This window comes from Pseudochaenichthys georgianus, chromosome 13, assembly GCF_902827115.2.
Source record: "Pseudochaenichthys georgianus chromosome 13, fPseGeo1.2, whole genome shotgun sequence".
NCBI lineage: Eukaryota > Metazoa > Chordata > Actinopteri > Perciformes > Channichthyidae > Pseudochaenichthys > Pseudochaenichthys georgianus.
This window is the reverse complement of record NC_047515.1, coordinates 18,339,029-18,364,761: the sequence shown is the minus strand read 5'-3', so window position 1 is coordinate 18,364,761 and position 25,733 is coordinate 18,339,029. Positions and strand designations below refer to the sequence as shown.

The window sequence follows — 25,733 nt, the reverse complement described above, 5'->3', positions numbered from 1 at the left end:
TACTGAAGTGAAAACCGTGATAGACATGTAAATCTACGTAAATGATACACAAAAGCCCCCTTTCTGTTTAAGAAAGCAAGAAAGGAGAAGCGGCATTATGCACATCTAAAATACTGTGTGTATGTGCTTGTACACATATGGGTGTTTGAGTGGCAGCAAACATGCACACCTAAAGGCACAAACATCCTCATGTCAGCTGTAGAGGGTGTACACCTCTAACCATAAACCCCACACACACACACACGCACGCACACACACACACACACACAAACACAGACACAATTTAAATACTCTTATGCCTCACATACAGTCAGTTGATGCGGATCCACCTCTGATGACACCATCATGGGACGCTTAGGGCTGCTTTTTCTGGGTTTTGTCCTAAATGTTGCTCACTGCTCGGACATTCTGGGTGAGTCTGCAGGGCTACAATCCATCTGTGACTGTCAGCTGTTTATAGGCTTATTTTACTGGTCCTTAAGGGCTTGTTTAACCTGTGGCATTCACACCAAGCAGCGCTGTTGTGGCTTTCCTATGTGATTAGTCCAATTACAAATGCACAAAGGCAATAAAGCCACATGCTGAATGCATCTTGAACACACTAAATAATAACTATTTCTGCAATATGTTGCTGATGGCATTTTGGCATTGGCACTCCAGCAGTCAGTTTATTACTATTGACATACGTTTCCTTACAGCCCTTAAAAGTTAATATATTATGGTCGTTAAGGTTTTTCTTTGTGTAAGGGGGAAACCCTTGGCAGCCTACAGTTATGTAGAGATCCTACTGTACAGTTTCACTATGAAGTCTTTGTTTCTGCAGAGTCACTAGGACTTGTAGCTGGAGATTAAAGTTTAAGCAAGTGTTTTTTAAAGTCGAAAACCTTAGTTGTTTACCACATCCCCAGTCTGCGATGAAGAGCTGCTGTGTACAACTGGTGAATGGTTGCTGTTTGGTGAGAAAAAGAAGCCCTGCAGCTCAGGAAATATGCTGCAGTGCATGAATAACTGATTTTTTTCTTTTAGTTATTACTTTGTTTGTATCCTAAAATGTTGGCAGTAACCTGCAAGGACACATAAATTATAAACCCAAGGCATAATTGAACTGATCCAGCATAGTTATTTCTCTCCCTGTCCTTTTAAAAGGCTTTGGAGGGTCTCCACATTGTTTCCATTTTGCTGTGATGTATAGTAAGACACGCAGAGTTTCAGCTTTCACAGCATTTGATGCAAACATTTAAGTTTAGACTGCAGCAGCTGGCTGTTTGCTCTGTTTTTAACTATGAAGCAATGCGGCAGCACACTTTTACTCATCATGTCTCTAAAGCTGAATAGAGGTTCTTGGCTTCAGATGGCTGATGGGGCAAACTGTGTCCTCAGGTGCACTTGGATAAAGTCAGCAGAGGAAGCAGGATGAAAGGGACTTTGTATGCATTGAGTCTGCACAACACACTGTCCTTAGTGTTAAAACCTGTTAGCTCAAATTAAATGTCCTTTCCTCTGAATCCTCCCCTAACCGCGGCTGATCGGCCGCTGCTGTCTGGGTATGGATCAAGGCGTACCTTTTGGACTGTTTTCATTTCATTAACATAATGGAGTCCTCCATTGAATATACTCTGAGGGGACAGCGTTGCATTAGCCAAATGTCATTTTGTGCACAATGTCCATTCCCTGTCTTCAGCCCCTCAATTATAAGAGGGCAACTTTATCTTTGACTTATACTATCATATCAGTTTTGGGTTGCAAATCAGAGAGGTTTGTGGTTTCATCTCTGCAGGCTACATGTGGAAGTTTAGCCTCTGTCACAGTATATACATGAGTGTGTGAATTGGTGAATGCTGGCTTGTGTTGTCAAGCACTTAAGCAGCCACCAAGACTAGAACAGTGCTGCATAAATGCACTTCATTTGATTTGTGTTGGGTTGGTCCATCACTTTGGTCTGGAGTCTGAAGTTAAGAAGAATAGTTTTCTATGAAATATTGAACAGACATTCATGGTCACCAGGGGATGTATCCTGCTAACTTAAGTCACCCCTTGACTTTTTCTCTACATCAACAACTATTGGATGGATTGCCAGGTCAAATTTTTTTTTTTTTTCCAATCTCCAGATGACCTCTGGCCCAACCCAACCTGTGTGTTTATGACCTTATGTCTGCAAAACTAAACACATCAACCTCAGCTGTACTTTGTGTTAATTGCTAAATTACTAATTATACAATGTAAATACTGTAAAATAAGATAGTGAACATGATAAACCTTACAGCTAAACATTGCCATGTTAGCATTTCCCCATGTGAGCTGCATAGCATGTTGACAGGATCTTAGTCTTGTTTGTATTGATTAGTCATTGGCATGTTGTAATTATGATAAAATGATCCTCATAACCAATGACCCGGTTATTCTCATTAATCACTGGTTCACCTAACTAGTAAAAGACAATAGGAGCTGCAGAAACCCCTTTCATAAGCACAACAACAGACATCTATCTACCCCCCCCCCCCCCCCCACCCACATAATTCCTGTTTCCCTAGTATTTGCAATTGTGGGACTGCTCAGGTAAACTTTTGACCTCTGACTGTTATTGAACTTTTTGTTGTTATGTGTCTCAGGTCCAGTCGAAGAGTCCATTATTGAGATCACACACAACATCACAGCAGTGCTGGGAGAGGACGTGCACCTGAGATGTATATATCTGGGAGAGAGCCAGATCCAGAGCGCCGAGTGGAAACGCCGGACAAACTCCAAAATAAAATTTAAGAGACTGGCGGGATTTTTTGATGGCAAACCGTTTAGCCGTGATAACGTCTCAAACCCAGTCTCTCTCACCAACCTCACAGTTCACATGCAGGTGTCCAGCGTGGAAGTAGAGGGAGAATACATCTGTGAGTTCAGATCAGAGGAAGAGTATGATTTCGACAGTGTATTCCTCACTGTAGTAGGTAAGCAAAGCTGGGTATAATTTTTTAGTCATTAAATGTAACCTGTTGTGCAAAATCCACTTTTTCATGTCTTATAGATAAACCTGTGTCCCCTCTGTGTAAAGAGATTCTGAACATTTCATGATAAAAGATTCACTCTCTTTTTGTCCTGATCCATTTATATAAAAACTGATCTGATCAGATTTTGGCAACTTTATGATGTGTAACCATTAGCCAATAACCAACCAAGGTAACACCCCCCACCTTATCACCTGAATCTCCTCCTACCTAGAGCACCATTGTGTTCTTTTTAACTAAATATCTCGCAGAGGGGCGTGGGGAGTGGCTCCTTATTTTCATCTAAACTAAAAGATAGGGAATCAGCACTTTTGAAACAGGGCTGAAACAGAGGGGCTTATGGGATGCTACAATGCATGCTATGTTTGGTATTTCGAGCCAAACTCTTCAAAGACATGTTCTGTATATATCTGGGACCTAAACTATATTGATGAAAAACAGTATAATAGGGGACCTTTAAAAACACTGACAATGTGACTTTTTCTTCTCAGCTCGGCCGGATATTCAGGTCGAGGTGAACTCAGAGACTATAAACGGCTCTCACTACCAGGCGGTGTCGTGCTCTGCGCTCGGTGGCCGACCTGTACCTCAGATCAGCTGGTTGGTCGACAGCCGCCCTCCTTCAAATTACCCTTTCACTGTGAACGTGAGTGAAACCCTTCACTCAAACGGAACCTCCACCCTGAGCAGCATCCTGCGCTTCCCCACCCACCTGCAAGACGAGAACAGCGTGACATGCGTGGTCCAACATCCGACCCTCCCAAAGCCCACTCTCACCACTGTGAGGGTGGAAACTTTCAGTAAGCTCAATGTTTTCAGTGTTGCTGTGTTTCTCCGTCCGTGCTGCCAGGATGTGACATATTGTATTGCATCACCAGTCAGGCTCTTTTTGTAAACGTGCATCATGACTCAGCATCTCACAACACAATAACATTTTCCTGCTGATTTTTCACACTGGCCCTTCCTTCCCACTCTATAGACATACACAGTGACAGACCATAAATCACATTGCAATGCATTCATGTGGGAATGCACTCTTTTCACTGGCTTCGAGCATATGGAACAACATAATGCAGCAACAGCCCAGTAACTAATTATTAACACACCACAGTGCGGTAAGCAATTCAATTGCTTATTTTAATCAACCATTTTTTTTAACTCACATATTGATTACAAAAAAAAAACATTTCTAGTTGAGGGGTGACATTTATTTTCCAAAGTTCCCACTTTCAACACCAACAAAGTTTTTGCACACCATAAGGTATGAATGTAAACATGTAGAAAACAAGGACATTTGCTTTATTTAGACAAAATCATATTTATTTTCAAATAATTCATCTTCAGATGGCACTAGCATCTAGAAGTCTAACCCGATTCATGTACAACTTTAAAGCAAGTACAAGGAGCTAGTAGTAAAGATACTAAAACACTCAAAAGCGTGGATTTCTTGTCACCTCAACTAAACCAGCAATGTTTAATTTTACAGCACACATTTAGGATCCTGCCTTATGTTAAATTGAAATGAAGGATTCAATTGAATTCCTCTTTATCCGTCACGTAGTGACATTGGGTGCAGGGCAGCTGGAGGCCAACATCAGACAAATCAGTTGGCCCAATCTTAGCAAATGTACCTGGTGCAGTATAATGTTGCTCATGAGAACCTTTTAAATGTGGTCATCAATCTTTAAAAGCTTTCACTAATACTCCTCCCTCTACCCCCGTCATGAAATGCACCCCCTGGCCTGCCGTAAAAAGCACCCCCCAAAAAAAGATGCTTCTATTAATCCCACCCTCAAGCACTTTGGAGGGTATAGTTGTAGGACCAGTACCAATAGATGGAGCAAGTTTCATGTGACACGTTTATTGTCAGAGATAGCAAGGGGTGCATATCGTGGCAACCAGGCTATTCATAAAAAGCACCATCCAAAATAAAATAAATTATATTAATCCCACCCTCAAGCACTTGATGTAAAAATAAACTATACATTGTAAAGCACAAGTACAAGCAAAAGTATACAGACAGGACGTCACAATTAAATAAAAACATATATTAAATAAAAAATTAACTGAAAAATAAGTGACGAATGAATGCAAAATCCAGGATTCGACAACCCAACCATCAAAAAGACAACATAGAATAGCGGACTATACATTAAAATGCGCGTACCTGTGTCAAGGGGTGCATTTCACGACGGGGGTGCATAATTTGACACAACACCGGTTTCAAACTGAGATGCTCCCTACTGGTCACATGCTGCATTTTGGCTGCTTTGCTCTCATCAGCATTTCAATTCAAATTGAATTCAAAACCTGTATTTATCCAGGTAAAATCCCATTGAGATCAATTATCTCTTTTTCAAGGGAGACCTGCAGCATGATAGGACAGGCTCATTTATCCATAATACTTTCACACCCCACTGAAGTAATGCATCTTATAGGTAATTCTCCAACTGCAGTGGTTAAATCTACACATAACGTAGGTGTTAACAGATTAAAGCGATTAAAGTGCTTAACTCACTTTAATCACACACACCCTTCCTCAACTCATTAGGAATGGCTGGCTATTGTACAGCGCCACAACATTTATATATTTGCTAATAGCCTGTGATCTCTGCTGATTCCCTTACTACCCATATTAAATCCTGTGGTTCTCTCAGCGTTGGTTGGACAGCAGATGGGCCAGACATCTGCTCTCAGCTGCAGCCCGGCCAACAGATGGGACAGGTGATAATCTTAAGTCAGCACTTTCCAGAACCCAAGCAGAAGCCCCTCATGGCTCGTGTTTAGCTAACATTCAGCTCATCCGGCCACCGGCTTCCTATTCAACAAAAACACCCTGAGCCTCAACTTGATATCTGACTTTTTAATTTGCTGGAAAAAACATTAAAAAATAACTCTTCTTGCCTTTCTTCCTGCTCTTTTAGCAAGTCCAAATGTGACTATTAAAGCAGAGATGGTACAAAACGGAGGAAGTGAGTTCTGGGTGGTCTCGTGCATTTCGTCTGGAGGGAGACCTGACACCGACATCGCCTTGGCTTTGAACACTGACGAAGATCTGCAGAGAGAGGAGCACTCAGACTCAGACACAAAGACCAGCTCAGTGCTCCTCCCTGCAGCTGTGTACGAGGGGATCAATGTCACCTGTGTGTTTGACCATCCTACATTTACAGACAAAGTGTCACGAGTCCTAACACTGCCGTCTTTTTGTGAGTGTTATCAGCATTCTGCTTCTGAAAAACTGCTGATGCTCGTGATGTAGAAGTCACAGAGAGTATATGTGCTTTTTATTCTGCAGATTTGTCTGGAGTTCAGTTATTGTTCTCAGAGATGAGAAACAACAGTGATGGCTCTCAAGGCACTGCATCTTTAGAGCTAAAGGACGGACAGAGTGACACCGTCATCAGACTGCAGGTCACGGGAAATGTGCCACATTACAACGTCACCTGCAAGAAGTAAGAAATATTCATGTGAAACTGGTAACTGTTTATTTAGGTTTTGAATGTTTTGTTTTGCAGTCTCGTGCAAAGAAAAGAAAATACAGGGTGACATATTGACAAAAACAACATCAATGCTCCTTTTTTCCTCCTGTACGCATAGACCGAAACAACTAGAGTATGTGCTAACACGTCTGTTGGCACCAAACCACAAGCGATAGACTGCAGGAAGCAGATTTAGAAATGTTTCCTGAATGAAAAAACACTCATATTTTAATGTTGGTAAAACATTAAAATGAAGAAAGAATTCCTCCTTGTGTTATTGCTTGTGTTGCCTTTTAGAGATGATGGCCCTTTGCCTGAGGGTGTGGAGCTGGTTGGCAGCAGCCTCACAGTTCAGGGTCCTGTGGAGCAGTGGCACGCCGGCCTGTATGAATGTTCCTTCTCATATCACCATCTTAAAGCAACGCTGAAGTTTAACGTCACAGTGAAACCTCAAGTTATACAGCCTGGTAAGTGAAAGTCTCTGCATATGTTTCTTTCCATGACTACATTTTGAAATGTCTGTATTATTCCTCTATAAATTATTGATGTGGATCCTTCTATCTTCTCAGTGCCTCCAACAATACGGGTTGATTTGCGGACTGAAGATGGACACAGGGTGATTGAGTGCTCAGCAGCTGATGCTGTTCCCGTTGCTAACATGTCCTGGCTTCTACCAGAGGGTGTGTCTGGAGTCTCTTGGTTCAATTTCACTTCTCATAATGGAAGCCACTCTGTCAGAGGAGTTTTACTCCTCCCTGCCTGCTCGCCTTGGGAGCTCACTGCAAAGTGTGTGATAAATCACCCTGCGTTTGAGGAGCCAGAAAACAGAAGCATAACTCTCCCTCTTTGTGGTATGTTCGACAAATCATGCAATGGATGATTTTGTCTGAGTACTGGACACATTTGGCTGTAGAAGTGCCATATATTTTATATTTTTACTCAAAACCACTTCCTTTAGTTTCACTTCTCTTTCCCACTCAGCTCGCCCAAACATCACCATCAACTCCAGCACTGAGAGGAGAGATGGTGTGGAGTACACAGAGGTGGACTGCTATGTGGAGAGTGTTGCCCCCGCAGCAACAATAACCTGGCAAGTTGGAAACAGTGACAACAGCATCAGTTATCTGTCTGAGACCCAGGTCCAGGCTGATGGTCTGGTATCAGCCCGCAGCTCTGCACGCTTCTTGTCTTCTTTGTATTCTGGTCAGAATGTGACGTGCACGGTGGAGCATCTGAGCCTGGAGGCACCAGAAACAAAAACAATACACATTCTTGGGCCGAGTATGTTATTTCTTTCTTCGAGATATTTCTCTCTGTGACTCACACAGCTGCTCACCCCCTTCCTGTCACTCCTTGTTTTCTCTTTCAGAAGCCCCTCTGATGAGTGTGTCAGTGGTGAGACAGCAGGACTCTCCCCTCTGGCAGGCAGTGTGTGACTGCACAGGGGAGGGTGTGGGGACCAACCTCGAATGGGTCCTTCCCGAAAACGCCAAAGGCCTGACATCCCTGCACTCAGAGTCTGAAGGGTGTGTCCGGAAAGCCCGGCTGACTTATCTGTTCCCTCTGGCCCTTCATGAGGGGCAGGAGCTGACCTGTGTCTATCAGTCTGAACATGGAGCTACAGAGACAAAGACCCTTCCCATCCCCAGATACTGTGAGTTTAACACAAAAAAGGCTTTTAAGAACTTCTGAACTCCCAATAATTCACAGTGATGCATTCAGCGATGGTTTACCTGACTTTCCTGCAGATATCTCCGCTGTGACAGTCCTTAACCACACCACTCCTCTGCAAAGCCGCTACGGTGATGGACCCTTTGCACACAGACTGGCTCTCCAGGAGGATCATCACAACCAGAGAATACTGCTCCGAGTCGAGGGAAATATACCAGAGTACAACCTCAACTGTAAAAGGTGGTGTATCCTCTGTTATCTCAGAAAACCATCAGTAGGAAGCACCTGCATGCAACACAAAATAAATGTTTCCCCCATTGATGAGAGTTAAGAATTACCAACCTTAAAATGTTAACTGGATTGTTTGCACGACATGGACATCAGCCAGGATCATTTCAACACTAAAGAGTTGGTTTGAAGATATTCCTTTTTTCTTGTTTTTTCTTTTTAACACATTGCACGAAAAGACAAAATGAATGGTCAGTGTAGCAATGGCCTGATACAGCTTGTTCCACAGTCCTTTTGTTGTCCAAAACACCTGGGCAGTTCCCCAAACACACCCTGCAGCCTTAATAATCACGAGAGCACACATGTATTCAGGGCTGAAAAAAGCCCACAACTTATTCACATTTACTCCTGTAACATAAGTGCCGGAGTCATTTATAAACTTACTACTACAAGTTAAACTTCACATTGGTTGGGATAAATGTTCAACAATGAATTTAGTAAGCACTTATGGGGGGAGACAGCATTGAGTAAGGAAGTCAGTAACATTTGAAAGATGACCGAACACATTGATGGTTTTGGTCTTTTCAAGTGATATAGGAACAAAGACAATCGATTTTTAGACATATTCAGTTAAAAATCTCTTGTGTTTCAGGAGTGACGGCTCATTTGTCCAAATGGACGGTGATGCCATGGTGTTCCCGTCAGAGCTCACAGAGCAGGATGAAGGCCTCTACAGCTGCCAGGCATCCTTCTACCACCACACAGCCACAGTCAACATACAGGTGGAGGTCACGAGCGTGGAAAAACATCTAGGTAAGCTGTCATCTTTTGAATAAAAAAAAAAGGCTTTCTGAGCATATCAATATCCTGATGTGTGTTTCAAATATAAATATGAGCTTTTCTGAGACTTTTGTTTAATATTTGTGGTTAATACAACTGTGTCTATGTATGTGTTTCAGCAATTACAGCCATAATCTGCATGTCTTCGGCTTTGGCTATCCTCCTCATCCTCGCTGTCACCCTGTGGGTCTGCTGGTAAGTTAAATGGCTGCACAGGTTACAGGGGGGAGAGGGGTGATGTGCTGACGAGCAAATTAGGGCAACTCTGTCTGTGGCACACTATACGAGACAAACAGGATGCGCGGATCGCATACCCAACCAACCCACTAACACCAGCATCAGGCTGTTATTCACAAACAGGAAGCAGTGTGGCTGAAGCAGACAGGTGCCTCTGCCACCACAGCCCCGTCTGTAGACAGGTAGAAAATGTTCCCTTTGTCAGTGAGAAAATCTGAGCAATTTTACATTTTCCTCGTTGGCCCATTATCACTAACAAAATGCAAAAGGGAAGCTAAAAAGTCCACATCTTCAGGAAGTTATTAGTATAATGACATTTGAGCCCCCATTCACCAATGAGAAAACTCCACAAATCCAACTGTAATCTTTGCTTTTGAGAATAAGAAACAGTGAATCACTCGTCTTTTACGACTGATGTGGGATATCTGTCACAAACTGTTTATGGTTTCTGCCTGCAGAAGTTTCCACATTTTCAAATTCACTGCCAGATCTAACTTCTCTCAGGACCGTTTATCAGGATCAGAACTTGCCGGGAATAAATCTGCACTGTGCGGCACAACAGCGGTTCAGAAGCATTTTCAATAGGCTCTGTGGTCAGAACATTTGGTCAAGGTGCCATTGGTTGACAGATTCGCTGCTCCAGTAGGAGGGTCCTGTCAGGCTAATTTGGGAAGGTCAGTCACACAGCGTACACCAAGAAAACATGACTCCCCGGGAGAAAAACTATTTTGGGACCAATGTTAAACCCCCTGACCCCCCCCCCCTTCCAGTGCTGGGGACACATTTTGACCCCAGCAGTCTTCATTGGGTTGTCACTGAGGTTATGAATGTACAAAGTGAGCTGCTGCCTCTGACATGAGAGAGAATGATGAGGCCTCGGGTCACCCCTCGCTGTCTGTCTCATTGACCCTCCTCTGGCATAATGCATCACACCTGCAACATGTTCATCTGAACTGAAGTCAGTGTGCCAGATTGAGTCACAGGGCCATCTAGTGGTGTCGTTCAGCCCTACGAGTTCCTCAGAAGTGTGTACACAGGATTTCTCATGATTCATACAATCTGTTTTTTGTTCTACAGCACAGGATACAGCAAGACACAATATAAGGTATGTTTGGATTCAGTTAACATGGACAAAGTGTTTTTCTGGTTTTATTAACTTATGATGCAGATTTAAAACTTTAAAAATAATTATCTCAAACTGTTCATTTTGTCTTACTGTCTCTCATAATACTTCAGAAGAAGGAGTCTCTCTCGGCCTTGACCTCTATGATGCAGGAGCCCGGCTCTCCTGAGGTGAAGAAGCCAGCAGTGACAGAAAACGACAGTAAGGAATACGATCAGCTGGTCAATTTCTCCATAGTCATCGATCTCAAGAGCACAGTGTAAAGATAAAATCAGCTTCGGATTACATATTCTGCACAAACTATAAGGCTTACAGCAACTGCCACATTGTTCATGATTTCAGTGTATTTTTATGAGCATTAATTGTGAGATCGTTTTTTTTTAAAAAAAACCAATTTGTATTATTGACTCAACGCATTACTTTTGCACTTTTTCAACTTACTTGAATTTTGTATGTTTTTTTTAATGCAGATTGTATTTTTTTGTATTTCTGAATAAAATAACCCATAATATATCTTCTTTTTTGTTTACGTGTTACCAATACGACTTAACAACAACCATCACATCTCCAGATTTAGAAGACTTTTACTTTAGCTTCACACCATCTGCCCCTGTGGTAAACTTGGTCAACTAAATCAGTGAGGACCATCTGCTGTGACGAAGAAACTCTCAAAATAAATCCTCTTGCCAGTGCAGGATCCAGATGCAGACACACTCATCCTCAGCTCACCCGCCCACATCAGGTCGCTGTGTTGCTACACCCTCTTGTGGCAAATGAGTACACACACAGCTGAGTGAGTGTGGTTTTAGTCACAGCCACAAAAACCTGTTTTCTTTTTAAGTTTTTACTCAGAACTCTTCAAAGTATTTGCTAGTAAAACAAAGTTTCTTGAAGTAATCAAACTTAAACGATATTTTGTATAAAAGGTTTTTAAAAAATGACTCAATATAATTGACATAAAATATAATTTGACAGTGATGTCATTTGTCACTACACACAGATTAAAATATTATGTTTTACTTTTACCATAGTCACAATTATCATGACTTTCCTTTAAATAAAAAATGTAAAAACTGGATTGGATGGACATCAATTATATTAGGACAAACAAACTGTATGTAGGTTTTATTCCAACAAAACACCACACGGTTATTTCACTGATCAGCACATCTTAAACCAGAGACAAGGGTAGGGAACCAGCATGATCTCAGATAATGACGGCATATGATGACAGAGCACTGTATTACATGAGAAAACATGTACAAATAATGAAGATAATTAAACAGCTGAAAACTGTGAATTACAGAGTCTTCAAAATTTAGCAATACAATCAAAACAGTTTGATACAAATGTACAACTATTGCTTTAGGAACTGAACTGCGCAAGTAAAATATGACATACACAGATGTCCTTTCACATTCATTTATCTTTTCTTGTAGACACAGGGCCTCAACTGCAGTCCAAATGTTTTTATATTTTCTGGAGCGTCTGCTGTCTTCAATAGTTCAAAGGAGTAGAAATGAGTGTTTTTGTTCTCTGATTCCTTAAGGGGGAAAAAAAGAAACAAAATATTATTTATCTTTAAACGGTCAGTCACTGAGTGGAGGTGTTACTCTATATATAAGCTTGAGTAAAAGTTACAAGCCATCATGTGGGTACACTCTTATTCACATCAACATATACAGTGGGGCAAAAAAGCATTTAGTCAGCCACCAATTGTGCAAGTTCTCCCACTTAAAAAGATGAGAGGCCTGTAATTTTCATCCTATGTATACCTCAACTATGAGACAAAATGAGAAAAAAAAATCAATCCAGAAAATCACATTTAAAGAACTTATTTGCAAATTATGGTGGAAAATAAGTATTTGGTCAATAACAAAAGTTCATCTCAATACTTTTGTAGAGGCTAAGCCAACGCTTTAAGCCTCTGAGGATCCGCTTGGTGGGTGTAATTGACGCACACAAGTTTGCTGCTGAATAAATGTTAGAAACCAAGTTTCCAGTTTGAAACAGTCCATTTATTTGCTTCTTTTCATGTTCACCACACGATATTACCGTTTACACAATACCGTTCCTTTGCTTGTAATCCCGTGTTTGTGTGTGTGTTCTCCGTGTGTGCTCTCCGTGTGTGGTCAAAAACTGTATGGCCTTCCGGCGGAACCTCTCACCAACACACAGGTTCCTACCTTTATACCCACAATTAATTGGCTCCTACACACCAGCCCCTAATTGATAGTACAGGTATCAATTGAAAACAATTAAGGAGCCAAATGTAAAAATCATATTTCAATACATAGAAATGCACATCCTACACTTCCTGTACTAAACATAGTTTAGGTCTTTTCACTTGACCAGCTTGTGCAGAGGGATTCAAATCCTTTATTTTACGACACAACTCCAACAGAATTGTCTTCAGCCTGATAAACCAGGCCACCGACACTTTGAGCTTTTTCCAGTCTGAGAAGTAAGTCATGAGCTGGTCTGTTGCATCAAGTGATCCATTGACTGATATTAACCGAGATATCTTTTCTGACTTCTGGGTCAACCAAATCCAATATGACATCACCGCCATAATATGTAGGCCATTCCTCTTCAGATTTGACAAGAAACGTGGGACCCTCAAGCCAACTGCGGCTCTTCAGAAAGTCAGGGATCTTCATTCCTCTGGATGCAGCATCAGCTGGGTTGTCTTTGGTTCCTACATGCTTCCATTGACATGGTCTTGAAACCTCTCTTATGCTTGTGATCCTATTTGCCACAAATGTGTGGAAACGCTTGTCCTCGTTGTTAATGTACTTCAGAACTGAAGTACTGTCTGTCCAAAACACAGACTTATCCAAATGAAGTTGAAGCTCTGATTTTAACATCATATCCACTCTGGCAGCCAGAACAGCAGCTGTTAGTTCCAGTCGTGGAATGGTCACCATTTTTATGGGTGTAACTCTAGCCTTTCCTAATAGGAAAGCAACATGAACATCACCTTTGCAGTTCATTGGCCTGATGTAAGTTACAGTCCCGTAGCCATTTTCACTGGCATCAGCAAAGTGATGTAGTTGAGAGTGTATGGGTTCACCGAAGTCCTTTGGCTTCATACACCTGTCCACTTTGAGTGATGCCAACAGCTTAATGTCCTCCAACCACCGTCTCCACTGGTGTACGATATCTGGTGGAATAGCATCATCCCATCCACAGCTTCTCCTGCAAAGCTCTTGTTGCATTATCTTGGCTGGCAAAGTGACTGGTGCCAAAATACCCAAAGGATCATACACCGAGCTTGTTGTGGATAGCATGCCACGTCTGGTTAGAGCCTGCTGTTTCACTTCCATCTTGAATTTAAAGGAATCTGACTCGACGCACCAGAGTAGTCCCAAAGCTCTCTCAAGAGGAAGATTGTCTCTATCCAGATCCAGGTCCTTTAGCTCTTTAGCCTTCTGCTCTTCCGAGATTGTCTCCAAAACTGCCCGACTATTGCTGATCCATTTTTCCAGCACAAAACCTCCTCTTTTACAGAGAGCATTAAGATCTTCAACCATTTGTATTGCTGCCTTCTCTGAGCCCAAACCCATCAAACAGTCGTCCACATAGAAATTTCGCTTAACTGCTTCAACAGTCTCAGCAGAAAAGTCAGACTTGTTGTCGTCAGCAGTTTTCCTTAGCGCATAGCTAGCGCAACTGGGAGAAGAGACAGCCCCAAACAGATGGACCGTCATTCTGTATTCCTGGATCTCTCTGGTGAAGTCTCCCTCTGGCCACCAGAGAAAACGAAGGAAGTCTCGGTCTTCTTCTGTGACTTTGACCTGGTGAAACATAGCCTGTATGTCGCCCATGAATGCCACAGGTTCCTGCCTGAAACGAGTGAGAACTCCAAGCAGTGAACTGGTGAGATTGGGACCTTGATAAAGTACATTATTTAATGATGTTCCTTTAAATGTGGCACCACAATCAAACACCACTCGGAGAGAACCTTTTCGTGGATGGTAAACACTGTGGTGTGGGATGTACCATAATTTTCCACTGCCACAGTGCTGCTGTGTTGGTACCTGTTCAGCATAACCCTTTTCAATCACTCCATTCAGAAAGCTGGCATATTCCTTATGCAATATTGGGTTACTCACAAATCTTTTCCTCAATCCAAGTAGCCTTTGCTTTGCCACTGCAAAGTTGTTTGGAAGAAGGACGTCAGGTGTCTTAAGGGGCAACTTCAGGCTGTACCTGTTGTCCTGTAGTGTTGCAGATGTATTCATGATTTCCATAAATGTTTGGTCTTCCCTTGACATCTCTTTTTCCTCCGAGGGCTTTTCATTAAAGTCATGATTATACTGACTGCTAAGCATGAGCTCCAATTTGGAAATAGAAATCCTATTCACCACAACAGAAGCTTGCTCCATGTCAACAACGCTGCCATTGCTGCTTCCATGTAAAGGACCATTGATGGCCCATCCCAACACTGTTATTATAGCGTATGGGCCATTTCCACAACTGTTGACAATTTCCCAAGGTTCCAATATCTTGGGAGCGTTGGTTCCAATCAACATGTCAACATTGGCATTTATGCTGGGGATATGAACTTTTGACAAATGATTCCACCTCTTCACATCTGCGGCTGTAGCAATGTGTTCTTTGGTTACTGGCATTTGCTTCTGTGTGAGGACTTCTGGAAGAGAATAAAAGTTATTTCCCTCAAGACCAGATACCTCCATCCCAAATAAGGAGTACGCTGGAACGACCTTTTTCTGTCCCATAGTCTTCAAAAGAAAATTAGTTCTTTTTCCTGTGATGTTTAATCTGTGCATGAGATCTTCTGAGCAGAATGTGGCTGTGCTTCCAGGATCTAAAAATGCATAGGTCTGTATAATCTCACTTCCCTTTGTGGACTTGACCTGCGCTGGAATAATTGAAAGAATGCAGCCATCATTTCCGGCCCCTGTACGTCCACATGTCTGAGGGGGGGTTTGTGATTGAGCGGTTTGTCCCAATTCCACATTAGATGTATTTATGTGGAGCGCAGTAGGATGTTGCTTTTCACAAACCTCACAGATCAAGCGTTGTTTACAGTCCCGGCTTATGTGTCCAATACACAAGCATCCAAAGCAAATTCCTTTCTCCTTTAGAAATTGAATTTTGTCTCTGTGCTTCCTTTTGCTGAACTGCTTACATCTGTCCAAAACGTGAGTGTTGTGATCACAACAATGACACACCAAGCTCTCCTGTGGTTTTGAGTTATTTGTCGTTTTAATTCCGACCTCACTCACTGGGAATACTGTAGCGGCGAAACTACTTCCTTTCATTCTGTTCTTTGATTGTGGCTGAAACATGTTGGAAGATTTTATAGCAACTGATTTATGTCCTGAATCCTCGATGTCTCCAAAGATCGGATCAGAAAGGACTCGTACATGCCTCTCAATGAATTTGACCAAGTCAATGAAATGAGCTCTGTTGTTTGAGGCTTCCATGATGTTATGAGCTTTGTTTCTCCATTGTTCCCTTAGTTTGTATGGCAACTTGAAGACAACCATTTTCATATTGGAAGGCATATCCAACTCCTGCATGTACTGAAGTTCTTCCATCACATTAGCACATCCACGCAGAAATAAAAGCATAGGCTTGTAGTGCTTTAATGTCTTCTGCCTTTATTATTGTTGGCCAAGCTAGAGCCTTTCCTATGTAAGCAGCAGCGATCTTGTACTCGTTCCCAAAATGTTCTTGCAAAAGACCCTTTGCCACAATGTAGCCACGTTCTGGAGCCATGTGCTGGCAGCTACGAACCAGTTCCTGTGGCTGTCCTTTTGTGAACTGTTCTAAATAGTACAAGCAGTCGGCTTTGCTGGCTTTGTTTTCCACTCCTTGTTCAAATGCTTTAATGAAAGCCTTGTACTGAAACAGGTCTCCATCAAAGATAGGAATGTCTCTTGCTGGTAGGGACAGTAAACGTTGCTGGTGAACCAGTGCAGCTGTTATTTCATTTTGCTTTTGCATTATCGTGAATAAACCTTCAGGTGGAATTCGATTGATTTGCTGATGGTGATTTTCCTGTTGACTTTCCCATGCAGTTGATTCACCAGTTATCAACCCATGTGATGTTCCCAGATAATGTTGCTTTTGTACATACGCATCTTCCTTACATGCAAACTGCCTTTCAGCTTGCTTTGGTCCCATGTCCACCTTTGTTGGTTTGCTGGAGGATATTTTCCATGATGTGGAATCATACTCCTTTGCCAGGGGGTTAAGTATGTTTAACGATGCCAGTTTCCTTTTTTCCTTTTCCAGGTATGAGTTCATTCCATTTGTTGGTGCAAGCGAGGAACGTCGTGAATGTGAACCCTGTAAAACTGCTAGCCTAGCAGTAGATACAGCTAGCTCAGTTTCCAAATCAAGCTTTTCCTTTTTCCGCTTTAATTGTGGCTCCTGTTCCTCCAGTGCATGCCTCTCAGTTAAGCCTGCCATGCGAGCAACAATTGCAGCCTTTTCTGCTGCTGCTATAATTTGTGCCGATGAAGTTGTACTTGACTTTGTACTGCTGTCACTTTTGTTTGAACATTTACCAACATTAGAAACACTGTCATCAGGATTGATATCATTATCACCAGTACCTTTGGTTTCACAAACCCACACCTTGATTTGGACAATAAATTCATCATTGAACATCATTTTGGCTTTAAACCATGTTTCATGTCTTTCCCTTTCATCATGTGGCAATAAACCCATTAAAGTGTCATGCATAGACCTGGCTTCAACACACAATTCAATATAACCATCAAGAGCATTTTGAACCTTAGCATGTTCAGCACTTGACATCAAATCTTTTATATTTGTTCTTAATTTGCTAGCTTTATTTAGCTTAGCCTTTTCTGCCATTTTGCAACCTCTCAAGTTTTTCCGCAAGTGCTTTGGCAGAGAGTTTAACTACCCGCTTAGTGCTTTGCGCATCACTACAGCTGGCCATGCTATCCAGCTTGCCAGCTGCTGGCAGCATGTAATCTGACGCGCTGTCAGCTGCTGGTATGTCCGCAGAGCGCTCCTCCATATTTGAATGTCTTAAAGTCAAACGGATTGTCACAAATCAATCAGTACAATACAAGCGCTTATTGTTCATCCCTTTCACAACCAATGCATTGGAATTACGCCCCTTATGTGTGCACACAACTTAATTCCTATGGCCATTTAAACCGGTTGTAGCGCGCTACACATACCTCCTTAGATGAACGTAGTTCCGTGCCAAGCGGCGAAAAGCTTCCCGGCACCATTCAGCGCGTTGCTTCTGTCGCCTTCCTGTGCAGCAGATGAGCAAACGAGTTGTAGCCGTCCTCCTCTCGGCGTCAGGTGGCTGCTACCAGCTGAGCAGCCGGCGTGTTGTTTTCCTCCTCTCGGCGTCCGGTAGAAGGTGAGCAGCCGCTCTCAGCGTTCCATAAACGCAACGAAAAAATGTCCTCTTGTGTTACTCCAAAAAAGGCAAGTTTTTGACTATTTGTAGAGGCTAAGCCAACGCTTTAAGCCTCTGAGGATCCGCTTGGTGGGTGTAATTGACGCACACAAGTTTGCTGCTGAATAAATGTTAGAAACCAAGTTTCCAGTTTGAAACAGTCCATTTATTTGCTTCTTTTCATGTTCACCACACGATATTACCGTTTACACAATACCGTTCCTTTGCTTGTAATCCCGTGTTTGTGTGTGTGTTCTCCGTGTGTGCTCTCCGTGTGTGCTCTCCGTGTGTGGTCAAAAACTGTATGGCCTTCCGGCGGAACCTCTCACCAACACACAGGTTCCTACCTTTATACCCACAATTAATTGGCTCCTACAACTTTGTTATATACCCTTTGTTGGCAATGACAGAGGTCAGACTTTTCTGTAAGTCTTCACAAGGTTTCACACCCTGTTGCTGGTATTTTTGGCCCATTCCTCCATGCAGATCTCCTCTTGAGCAGTGATGTTTTGGGGCTGTGGCTGGGCAACACAGACTTTCAACTCCCTCCAAAGATTTTCTATGGGGTTGAGATCTGGAGACTGGCTAGGCCACTCCAGGACCTTGAAATGCTTCTTACGAAGTCACTCCTTCGTTGCCCGGGCGGTGTGTTTGGGATCATTGTCATGCTGAAAGACCCAGCCACATTTCATCTTCAATGCCCTTGCTGATGGAAGGAGGTTGTCACTCAAAATCTCACGATACATGGCCCCATTCATTCTTTCCTTTACACGGATCAGTCGTCCTGGTCCCTTTGCAGAAAAACAGCCCCAAAGCATGATGTTTCCACCCCCATGTTTCACAGTAGGTATGGTGTTCTTTGGATGCAACTCAGCATTCTTTCTCCTCCAAACACGTCTAGTTGAGTTTTTACCAAAAAGTTCTATTTTGGTTTCATCTGACCATATGACATTCTCCCAATCCTCTTCTGGATCATCTAAATGCTCTCTAGCCAACTTCAGACGGGCCTGGCTTAAGCAGGGGGGACACGTCTGGCACTGCAGGATTTGAGTCCCTGGCGGCATAGTGTGTTACTGATGGTAGCCTTTGTTACTTTGGTCCCAGCTCTCTGCAGGTCATTGACTAGGTCCCCCCTGTGTGGTTCTGGGATTTTTGCTCACCGTTCTTGTGATCATGTTGACCCCAAGGGGTGAGATCTTGCGTGGAGCCCCAGATCGAGGGACATTATCAGTGGTCTTGTATGTCTTCCATTTTCTAATAATTGCTCCCACAGTTGATTTCTTCACACCAAGCTGCTTACCTATTGCAGATTCAGTCTTCCCAGCCTGGTGCAGGTCTACAATTTTGTTTCTGGTGTCCTTTGACAGCTCTTTGGTCTTGGCCATAGTGGAGTTTGGAGTGTGACTGTTTGAGGTTGTGGACAGGTGTCTTTTATACTGAGTTCAAAAAATTAATACAGTTAACAAGTGGAGGACAGAGGAGGCTCTTAAAGAAGAAGTTACAGGTCTGTGAGAGCCAGAAATCTTGTTTGTTTGTAGGTGACCAAATACTTATTTTACCGAGGAATTTACCAATTAATTCATTAAAAATCCTACAATGTGATTTCCTGGATTCTTTCCCCCCATTCTGTCTCTCATAGTTGAAGTGTACCTAGGATGAAAATTACAGGCCTCTCTCATCTTTTTAAGTGGGAGAACTTGGACAATTTGTGGCAGACTAAATACTTTTTTGCCCCACTGTATATGTTAATCTACCTTTGATATATTTAGCCAGGTCCCTCTGTCACAGAGTGCATGGAATATTTTCTACCTAATGTATTTTTGCCCACATTACCATAGCCTCACACTATGACGTTTGAAAGGTGCAGCTTCCAGCTACTTACTCCCTCTTATTGACTACCCAAAAGCAAAAATACAATTATGATACTTTTATTGACTTTTGAAGGTTTAATTAGGACTGTACAGTAGGGGTGTTGAAAATAATCGTTTCTACGATGCATTGCGATGCGGACGTGGACGATTCGGTATCGATGCAGTGACGGAAGATAATCGGTTATAGCGTAGTAACGTTGCTTCCTGATTTTCCGGCCGCGGCTTTACTATAACGTTTTGTTTTTTCTGTCACTTTATATCAAATCGGTTAGTGACGTAGAGATCAGGGAACAGACGTGACAGCGGCACAGCAACACCAAACATGGAGCAGTCTGCTTTATCCACCAACACAACACCACCAGTCCAGAACCAACAGCAGAAGGACCCGCTCTGAATCACTCCGTGTCGCTGCGGCACAGGGATTTATGTTTTTCAAAAATAATCGCGTTACAATCAGGTCAGGTTTTTGGTGGATTTAATTAAGTCTTGGATTGCAGAGTATGAATGTCCTCTAGCAATTTTCAGACGATATATACGTGTGTAAAGTTTGTGAAGGCAGGAGGAAAAAAGCTTCCGCGATCACCGTCTCCTCTCCGTTCCTCCAAACCCCGCCCCCTCCCTGAAAATAATGAGTGACAGGCTGATAGTGACCCGATAGAAACTTTATTATTCACTTAATCACTGAGATGTAATGAAGCTAACTTAGTCTCATACATTCATGGGATTTATGTAACAGTAAGACAGAGAATGTAAGTGTGCACCCACATGCAGTATTTTTGTTTGTATATGCTATTGTAAATACTCCTGTTGTCTGCTGTGTTCAGACTCAAGTCCTGTGTGTGATGCCTCATTCAGGACATTCAGTGTCCTTTCTTTAACAGAAGACTGTTGCTAGAAGCTGCAGCTAGACTCCAGAAGCATTATTTTTTTGTTTTTGAGGATGGAACAATTTCACACACAGATATAGGGAGGCTAGACCTATACGATTCATTTATTTTGGTTTATAAATTAATGTCAAGACATTTATGTTATTGATTTCTGAAGCACTTTCTAAATAAAAAGAGAGTTCATATGTATTTACTGCATGTATGCATTGATGAAAAATAAGCCATGTGCAGTAATATAGAAAATTGAGGATGCAACGCATTGGTATGAATCGTGATGCATCGGGATATCGAATTGAATCGAAGATAGGATAATCGTAATCGAATCGTGAGACCAGTGAAGATGCACAGCCCTACTGTACAGTTGGCGAAAAACATCTTAATGTGGATGTTTACATGCAAAACTAATTATAATTGTATATTAATCAAGGTTTTTATAAAGGAGGAAAGGCTACAACCATTTTGGGTTTCAAACAATTGTGCCAAACCATGCGCCTAATCGATTGATATTAATCGCACTAGTGAAAGTAGACAAACATAAAAGTGTTTCTGTCCTCTTATTTAGTTTCTTGCCTCACCTTGGACAACAGCTTGAATCCCAGGCTTGCCAGCCCGGTGACGAAGTTCCGCACGTTCTCGAACCTGCTCGCCACTTCTGCTATTTTGAGGACACCCCTACAATGATGGTGCAAAATGGTTATACACACATAGTATTCATACATTTATCTGCCATACATCTAATAAATAACACCAAACACTTTACCCAATCTTTAAGACACGATTGGCCTCTGCTAGAAAGTCTGCCAGGTTGGTCCCCATGAGAGAAAGGCAAAACACAGCGATGTCCACAGATCTGTCAGGAAGAGGGACCTGCAAAGAGAAAAGGTGTTTTATTTTCTAACAATCTCACAGATTATACGTTTATAAGCGTGCAGAAAAATGACACAATGACACTCACGTTGGCCATGTCGCAGACTGTGACAAGCTCACATGTAGCCACCAAGTCGAAGCTGTGCACTTTGTTCTTCACACTGCTTGCTATTTTACAGTCGCCACAACCAAAGTCTGCGACCACCAGAGTGGGAGGCCTGAAATAGATGATAAAAAGTCAGCAGGGTTAGAAATACTGTGTACAGCAGATAATGGGAGTTTTGGAAGAAACAAAAATGCTATTGAATTGTTTTCATTCTATTGAGGGTGTAAAAAGGTGGTGCCAACGTCTTGAGAAAAGGCTGAAACTGGTGCGTGTTTTGATCTGGAAAGATAGAATCTGTGGTCTGCTTAAATTGTTTGGAAAGACTTGAGCTGCAGTTTATTTTTGCTATAATAAAATGGTATTTACTGTCACTTCATCAGCATATATTGAACTAAACTAAGGATTTTATGACAAAATTATACTTCTCTCAGTGTATATGATACATGTGATACCAGCCTCCGTAGAGGTCAGAAACCTAATTGATTTTTCCACAGGGCTGAGCTGAGAAATATGTGTAGACCCTTTGAAGAATGTGTAAGAATATATTTAAAATCCTATGTCAACTAATTATTTTTTTGCAGCTTTAAAATGCATCCTTCAGTCTTGTTTGGCGAATGGAGCTCAAGTGTCCCCAAAACTTTGTCAAAGTGTTGTGTAAGGGTCTCCTTGTAATTAAGTAACCAATATTTTGCCCCTCAGGTCACATGAGGACAATCGAGCTAGTGCCAGTTGCTGAAGGCGGCTATGTGATTCAGTTTTTTTTTTTTATTGCTTTTTTATTAATTCTACCGTGTTGTGTAATGTTTATTTATACTGTTCATGCTCACTACTTGTAGCACTTCGGGATTTGAATTCAAATATGAAGTGCTTTATAAATGGAACCCATTATTATTATTATTAGTTGAAAGCTCAGAAAAGCTACTTAGATAAATACACTTTGTTGTCAAAGGTCAAGTATGAACTTCCATGTCCAAATTACAAACCTGGTTAGATTTGACAAACCTCAAAATGCTGTACTACATGCAAAACATTACATTACATTGCCTTTAAACTCACTTTAGTTGAATGTAAGCGATGATGGCTTGCACTGGATTAGCCGGCCATCTCTGGACCTGTGCAGTGTATCCTCTGTGGTAGATCCCGAAAGCCTCCGGGTCCTGTTTGAACATACGCTTTGCTTCTCCACTGGTAGTGCTGTACAAAACTTCATTAATGTAGCGGAAACGAGCTGACTCCAGACGCTGCTCCATGCGGGACCGGAGGGAGGACGAGCGGTCCTGCTGCCCCTCTTCTTCTGGTACCACAGGCTCCTCTTCCGTCTCCGCAGGTCCCTCCTGTTGGACCTTCTCCTGTTGGACCTGCTCCTGGCTGAGCAGCATTTTGCGCAGCTTCTCTCTTTTCAAAATCTCTGCTTTGCTCAGCTCAGGTTTCAGTCTTTTGCTGGGAGATGGGTGATGATCCTCTGTGATCTCCACTATAGGTTCCTCTGCTTTTTGTTTTGATCCACCAGCAGGAGATTCTTTTTCAGCTTTTTCAACATTGCCACCAATTTGCGGCTTCTCTGTTGTAGCGGCTACAACAGTTTCCTGTTCAGGGTTTTTCCTTTTCTGTGGTTTAGGTTGCTTTACCTTTTTCTTTGCTGGAGTTTGACTCTTGGTATTTGGAATTATTTTGACGTCTTCCTTTGGCTTGTCTGGCTCTGCAGATTCTTTATTGACTACTTCCTTTTGCTTATTCTCTCTGAATTTATTATTAGATTTCCTCTTGTTCTTCATTTTGATTTTCCACTGTTTTCTGCTTAGTTGCTCATTGTCCTCTGGTTTATTTCCATTTACTGTGTCGGATTGGGTCACTTTTATCTCTTCCGTCTTGCCCACAGATGTGGTTTCTGCCTCCGGGGTCACTAAGGGAGAGAAATACATTTTTATATAGTTAATATCAAAATGTCCTGTTTCAGAACATATTCAATGCTTAAATACTTATCCACACAAAAATATAAATTAAATGATGGAATGCATGTAATTACTCACCAATTTTTTTATATTTGTTCCTTTTGTTTGGTACAGGTTTCTCCTCATTAGCAGTCTGGTCTGCGTCCTCTGCTTTCTTTCGCCTTTTACTTCTCTTCTTCTTTCTCTTTCTCTTGGGGTGTGTCGGGACCACTTCTGCCTCACTGTCACTTCCCTGCTCTTTGTCTTCGTTCTTCCACTCTGGTACCGACCCCAGGGTCTGAAGGGTCCGCATCAGGCTCTTCTTTCCAACCAGCTTAGCCTGATCAGAGGATACATTTCAGATATCGTAATTAGCCCTTTAACCTAAATACTCAGTATTCTTTCAAAACAGTGTGAAAACCACAATATTAATAGCTTCCTTTGTAACAAATTGCCTGAATGAAAAATGTGTTTTGAAATTGTTTTATTAGGAAAGAGGGAAGAATTATGTCAGCATAATATTTGTCCTTCTGTTACCAAATGTGGCATGATAGCAAAACAATCATTACTTTGACTTTTTTTGTTAATTTATGTTTTTTTCCTATTCAAATCCATCCGTCTGGCATGTTTCAAGGAACATAATTTAAACAAAAACCAAACACACTTTAGAACATGTGCAGGTAAGTTGCCTGGCTATCATACATTCATTATGTTGCACCATTTTCTGCTTTGTATGATACACTTACACAACTCAAGGTAACATACAGCCATCATAATGGAAATAACTGCGTTTACAACAGGTTGCTTATGCATTTACATGTACCTTGGCATTTGTGCTGCTGTTCGCCTTCTGGTTGTTTCTGAGGACGGTTTCGGTTAGGACTTTAGCGTCTTGTTCATCACTCCATTCTTCTTCCTCATTAAACATGATTCCCGAGGACTGTAAAATCAAAACCAAAAATGTAAAAGAGAGGAGAAAACGTCTGCGGGTGTCACTTCTTCTCTATCGATGTGCTAACTCTGCTAATTCAGTCACTCACCAGTTTGTCTCTAAAGCAGAACAGCGAGATATGTTACTTGTCAATCGGCTGGTTTTGTTAAAGTCGGTGATGGCACAAAAACGTTTAATTTAATAACCATGTAACTACATGAAGTTGCTTCAGAAATATCTTGTCAAAAGCAAAAGCCACGTTGGTTTGTCTCATGTGCTTGAAGGAAGCAAAACAGAACTATATGCGCATGTTGATGACGTAAAGACACAGGCGGGGATTTATGGGATATGTAGTCCAGTGCCCACTTCTCATTATACATCCATGCCAGTACCTTACCAGATATTTTAATACAACTCTTATCTACTCTAAAGTATTCATGAACTATGTATGTGATTCTACACCCTAAATAAATACTGACTTGACTTAAATAATGATATCAACAAAACATATCAAGATATAGGCCTATTGTAATAAATGTGCAATTGTGTACGAAGAAAAGTCAGTGTATCTTCGTCTCATTTGTTTTTCTTTCTTTTATTTTCATTTGTTTCTTCTATGGGATTTTTGTTTTTTAAATTTCACCAGACTGTGAAGTCTTTTGCTTTGAAATTACTTCCGGGAGTTTCGCCCCGCCACTCGCTCAAAGATAATTGTCCATTTAGCAATGTAAAAATGTATGTTTCTTTTAATCAGTTTTATCCAACATTTTGTCATTATTTGAAACAATTTGTTTTAATGTTTTTATATTTTAATAATGATTTTATATTATAGTTGGAATAAAAAATAATACCTAAACTTCAAACTAGAAAGTAAACAGTCCATGGTTTTAACATGTTCACTTTACAAAAAAAAGAAACAGCCATAGTATCATATATTACAATATAAATGATGTTGTCTTTTGGCGCTAGATTTTCCCTTAGGGATGTCCAAATAACCTGTGGTGGGAAGTAACTAACTTTACTCAATTACTGTATTGGTTGAGTATTTCCATTTAATGCAACTCTTTACCTCTACTTCGTTATCATTTGTCTAATAAGCCATATACCTTTACAACTTCAGCAGTAAATTATATTAATATTAATGTA

At 41.6% G+C, this 25,733-nt stretch overlaps 2 protein-coding genes across 2 annotated transcripts; one reads left to right on the top strand and one right to left on the bottom strand.

The window, feature by feature from the left end:
- The first annotated feature begins 332 nt into the window (after window positions 1-332).
- LOC117456966 (uncharacterized) lies at window positions 333-11,068 on the top strand. Its single transcript, XM_034096843.1, has 14 exons — window positions 333-412; window positions 2,610-2,939; window positions 3,488-3,796; window positions 5,921-6,202; window positions 6,292-6,448; window positions 6,773-6,942; window positions 7,045-7,326; window positions 7,457-7,756; window positions 7,845-8,129; window positions 8,224-8,386; window positions 9,027-9,187; window positions 9,334-9,409; window positions 10,529-10,556; window positions 10,688-11,068. The coding sequence occupies exons 1-14, from the start codon at window positions 346-348 to the stop codon at window positions 10,835-10,837; spliced, it is 2,760 nt and encodes a 919-aa protein (XP_033952734.1). The 5' UTR covers window positions 333-345; the 3' UTR covers window positions 10,838-11,068.
- Window positions 11,069-11,684: 616 nt separating this feature from the next.
- rrp8 (ribosomal RNA processing 8) lies at window positions 11,685-24,890 on the bottom strand. The gene is made up of 8 exons (XM_034097948.1): window positions 24,697-24,890; window positions 24,480-24,596; window positions 23,756-23,996; window positions 22,782-23,628; window positions 21,708-21,837; window positions 21,513-21,619; window positions 21,328-21,424; window positions 11,685-12,117 (listed from the first exon to the last, which is right to left on the bottom strand). Exons 2-8 carry the CDS (start codon window positions 24,582-24,584, stop codon window positions 11,998-12,000), a joined length of 1,647 nt encoding a protein of 548 aa, XP_033953839.1. The 5' UTR covers window positions 24,585-24,596; window positions 24,697-24,890; the 3' UTR covers window positions 11,685-11,997.
- Between the last annotated feature and the right edge of the window lie 843 nt (window positions 24,891-25,733).

What these genes read in the sequence shown, in the direction of transcription:
- LOC117456966 (XM_034096843.1), top strand. Translation starts at nt 346, where the DNA reads ATGGGACGCTTAGGGCTGCTTTTTCTGGGTTTTGTCCTAAATGTTGCT. An exon ending in TCACTGCTCGGACATTCTGG is followed by an intron (nt 413 to 2,609) that starts GTGAGTCTGCAG and finishes TATGTGTCTCAG; the next exon opens with GTCCAGTCGAAGAGTCCATT. An exon ending in TACAACCTCAACTGTAAAAG is followed by an intron (nt 8,387 to 9,026) that starts GTGGTGTATCCT and finishes CTTGTGTTTCAG; the next exon opens with GAGTGACGGCTCATTTGTCC.
- rrp8 (XM_034097948.1), bottom strand. Translation starts at nt 24,584, where the DNA reads ATGTTTAATGAGGAAGAAGAATGGAGTGATGAACAAGACGCTAAAGTC. An exon ending in ACAGCAGCACAAATGCCAAG is followed by an intron (nt 23,997 to 24,479) that starts GTACATGTAAAT and finishes TCCTCTGATCAG; the next exon opens with GCTAAGCTGGTTGGAAAGAA. An exon ending in GATTCAAGCTGTTGTCCAAG is followed by an intron (nt 12,118 to 21,327) that starts GTGAGGCAAGAA and finishes TTCCCCCTTAAG; the next exon opens with GAATCAGAGAACAAAAACAC.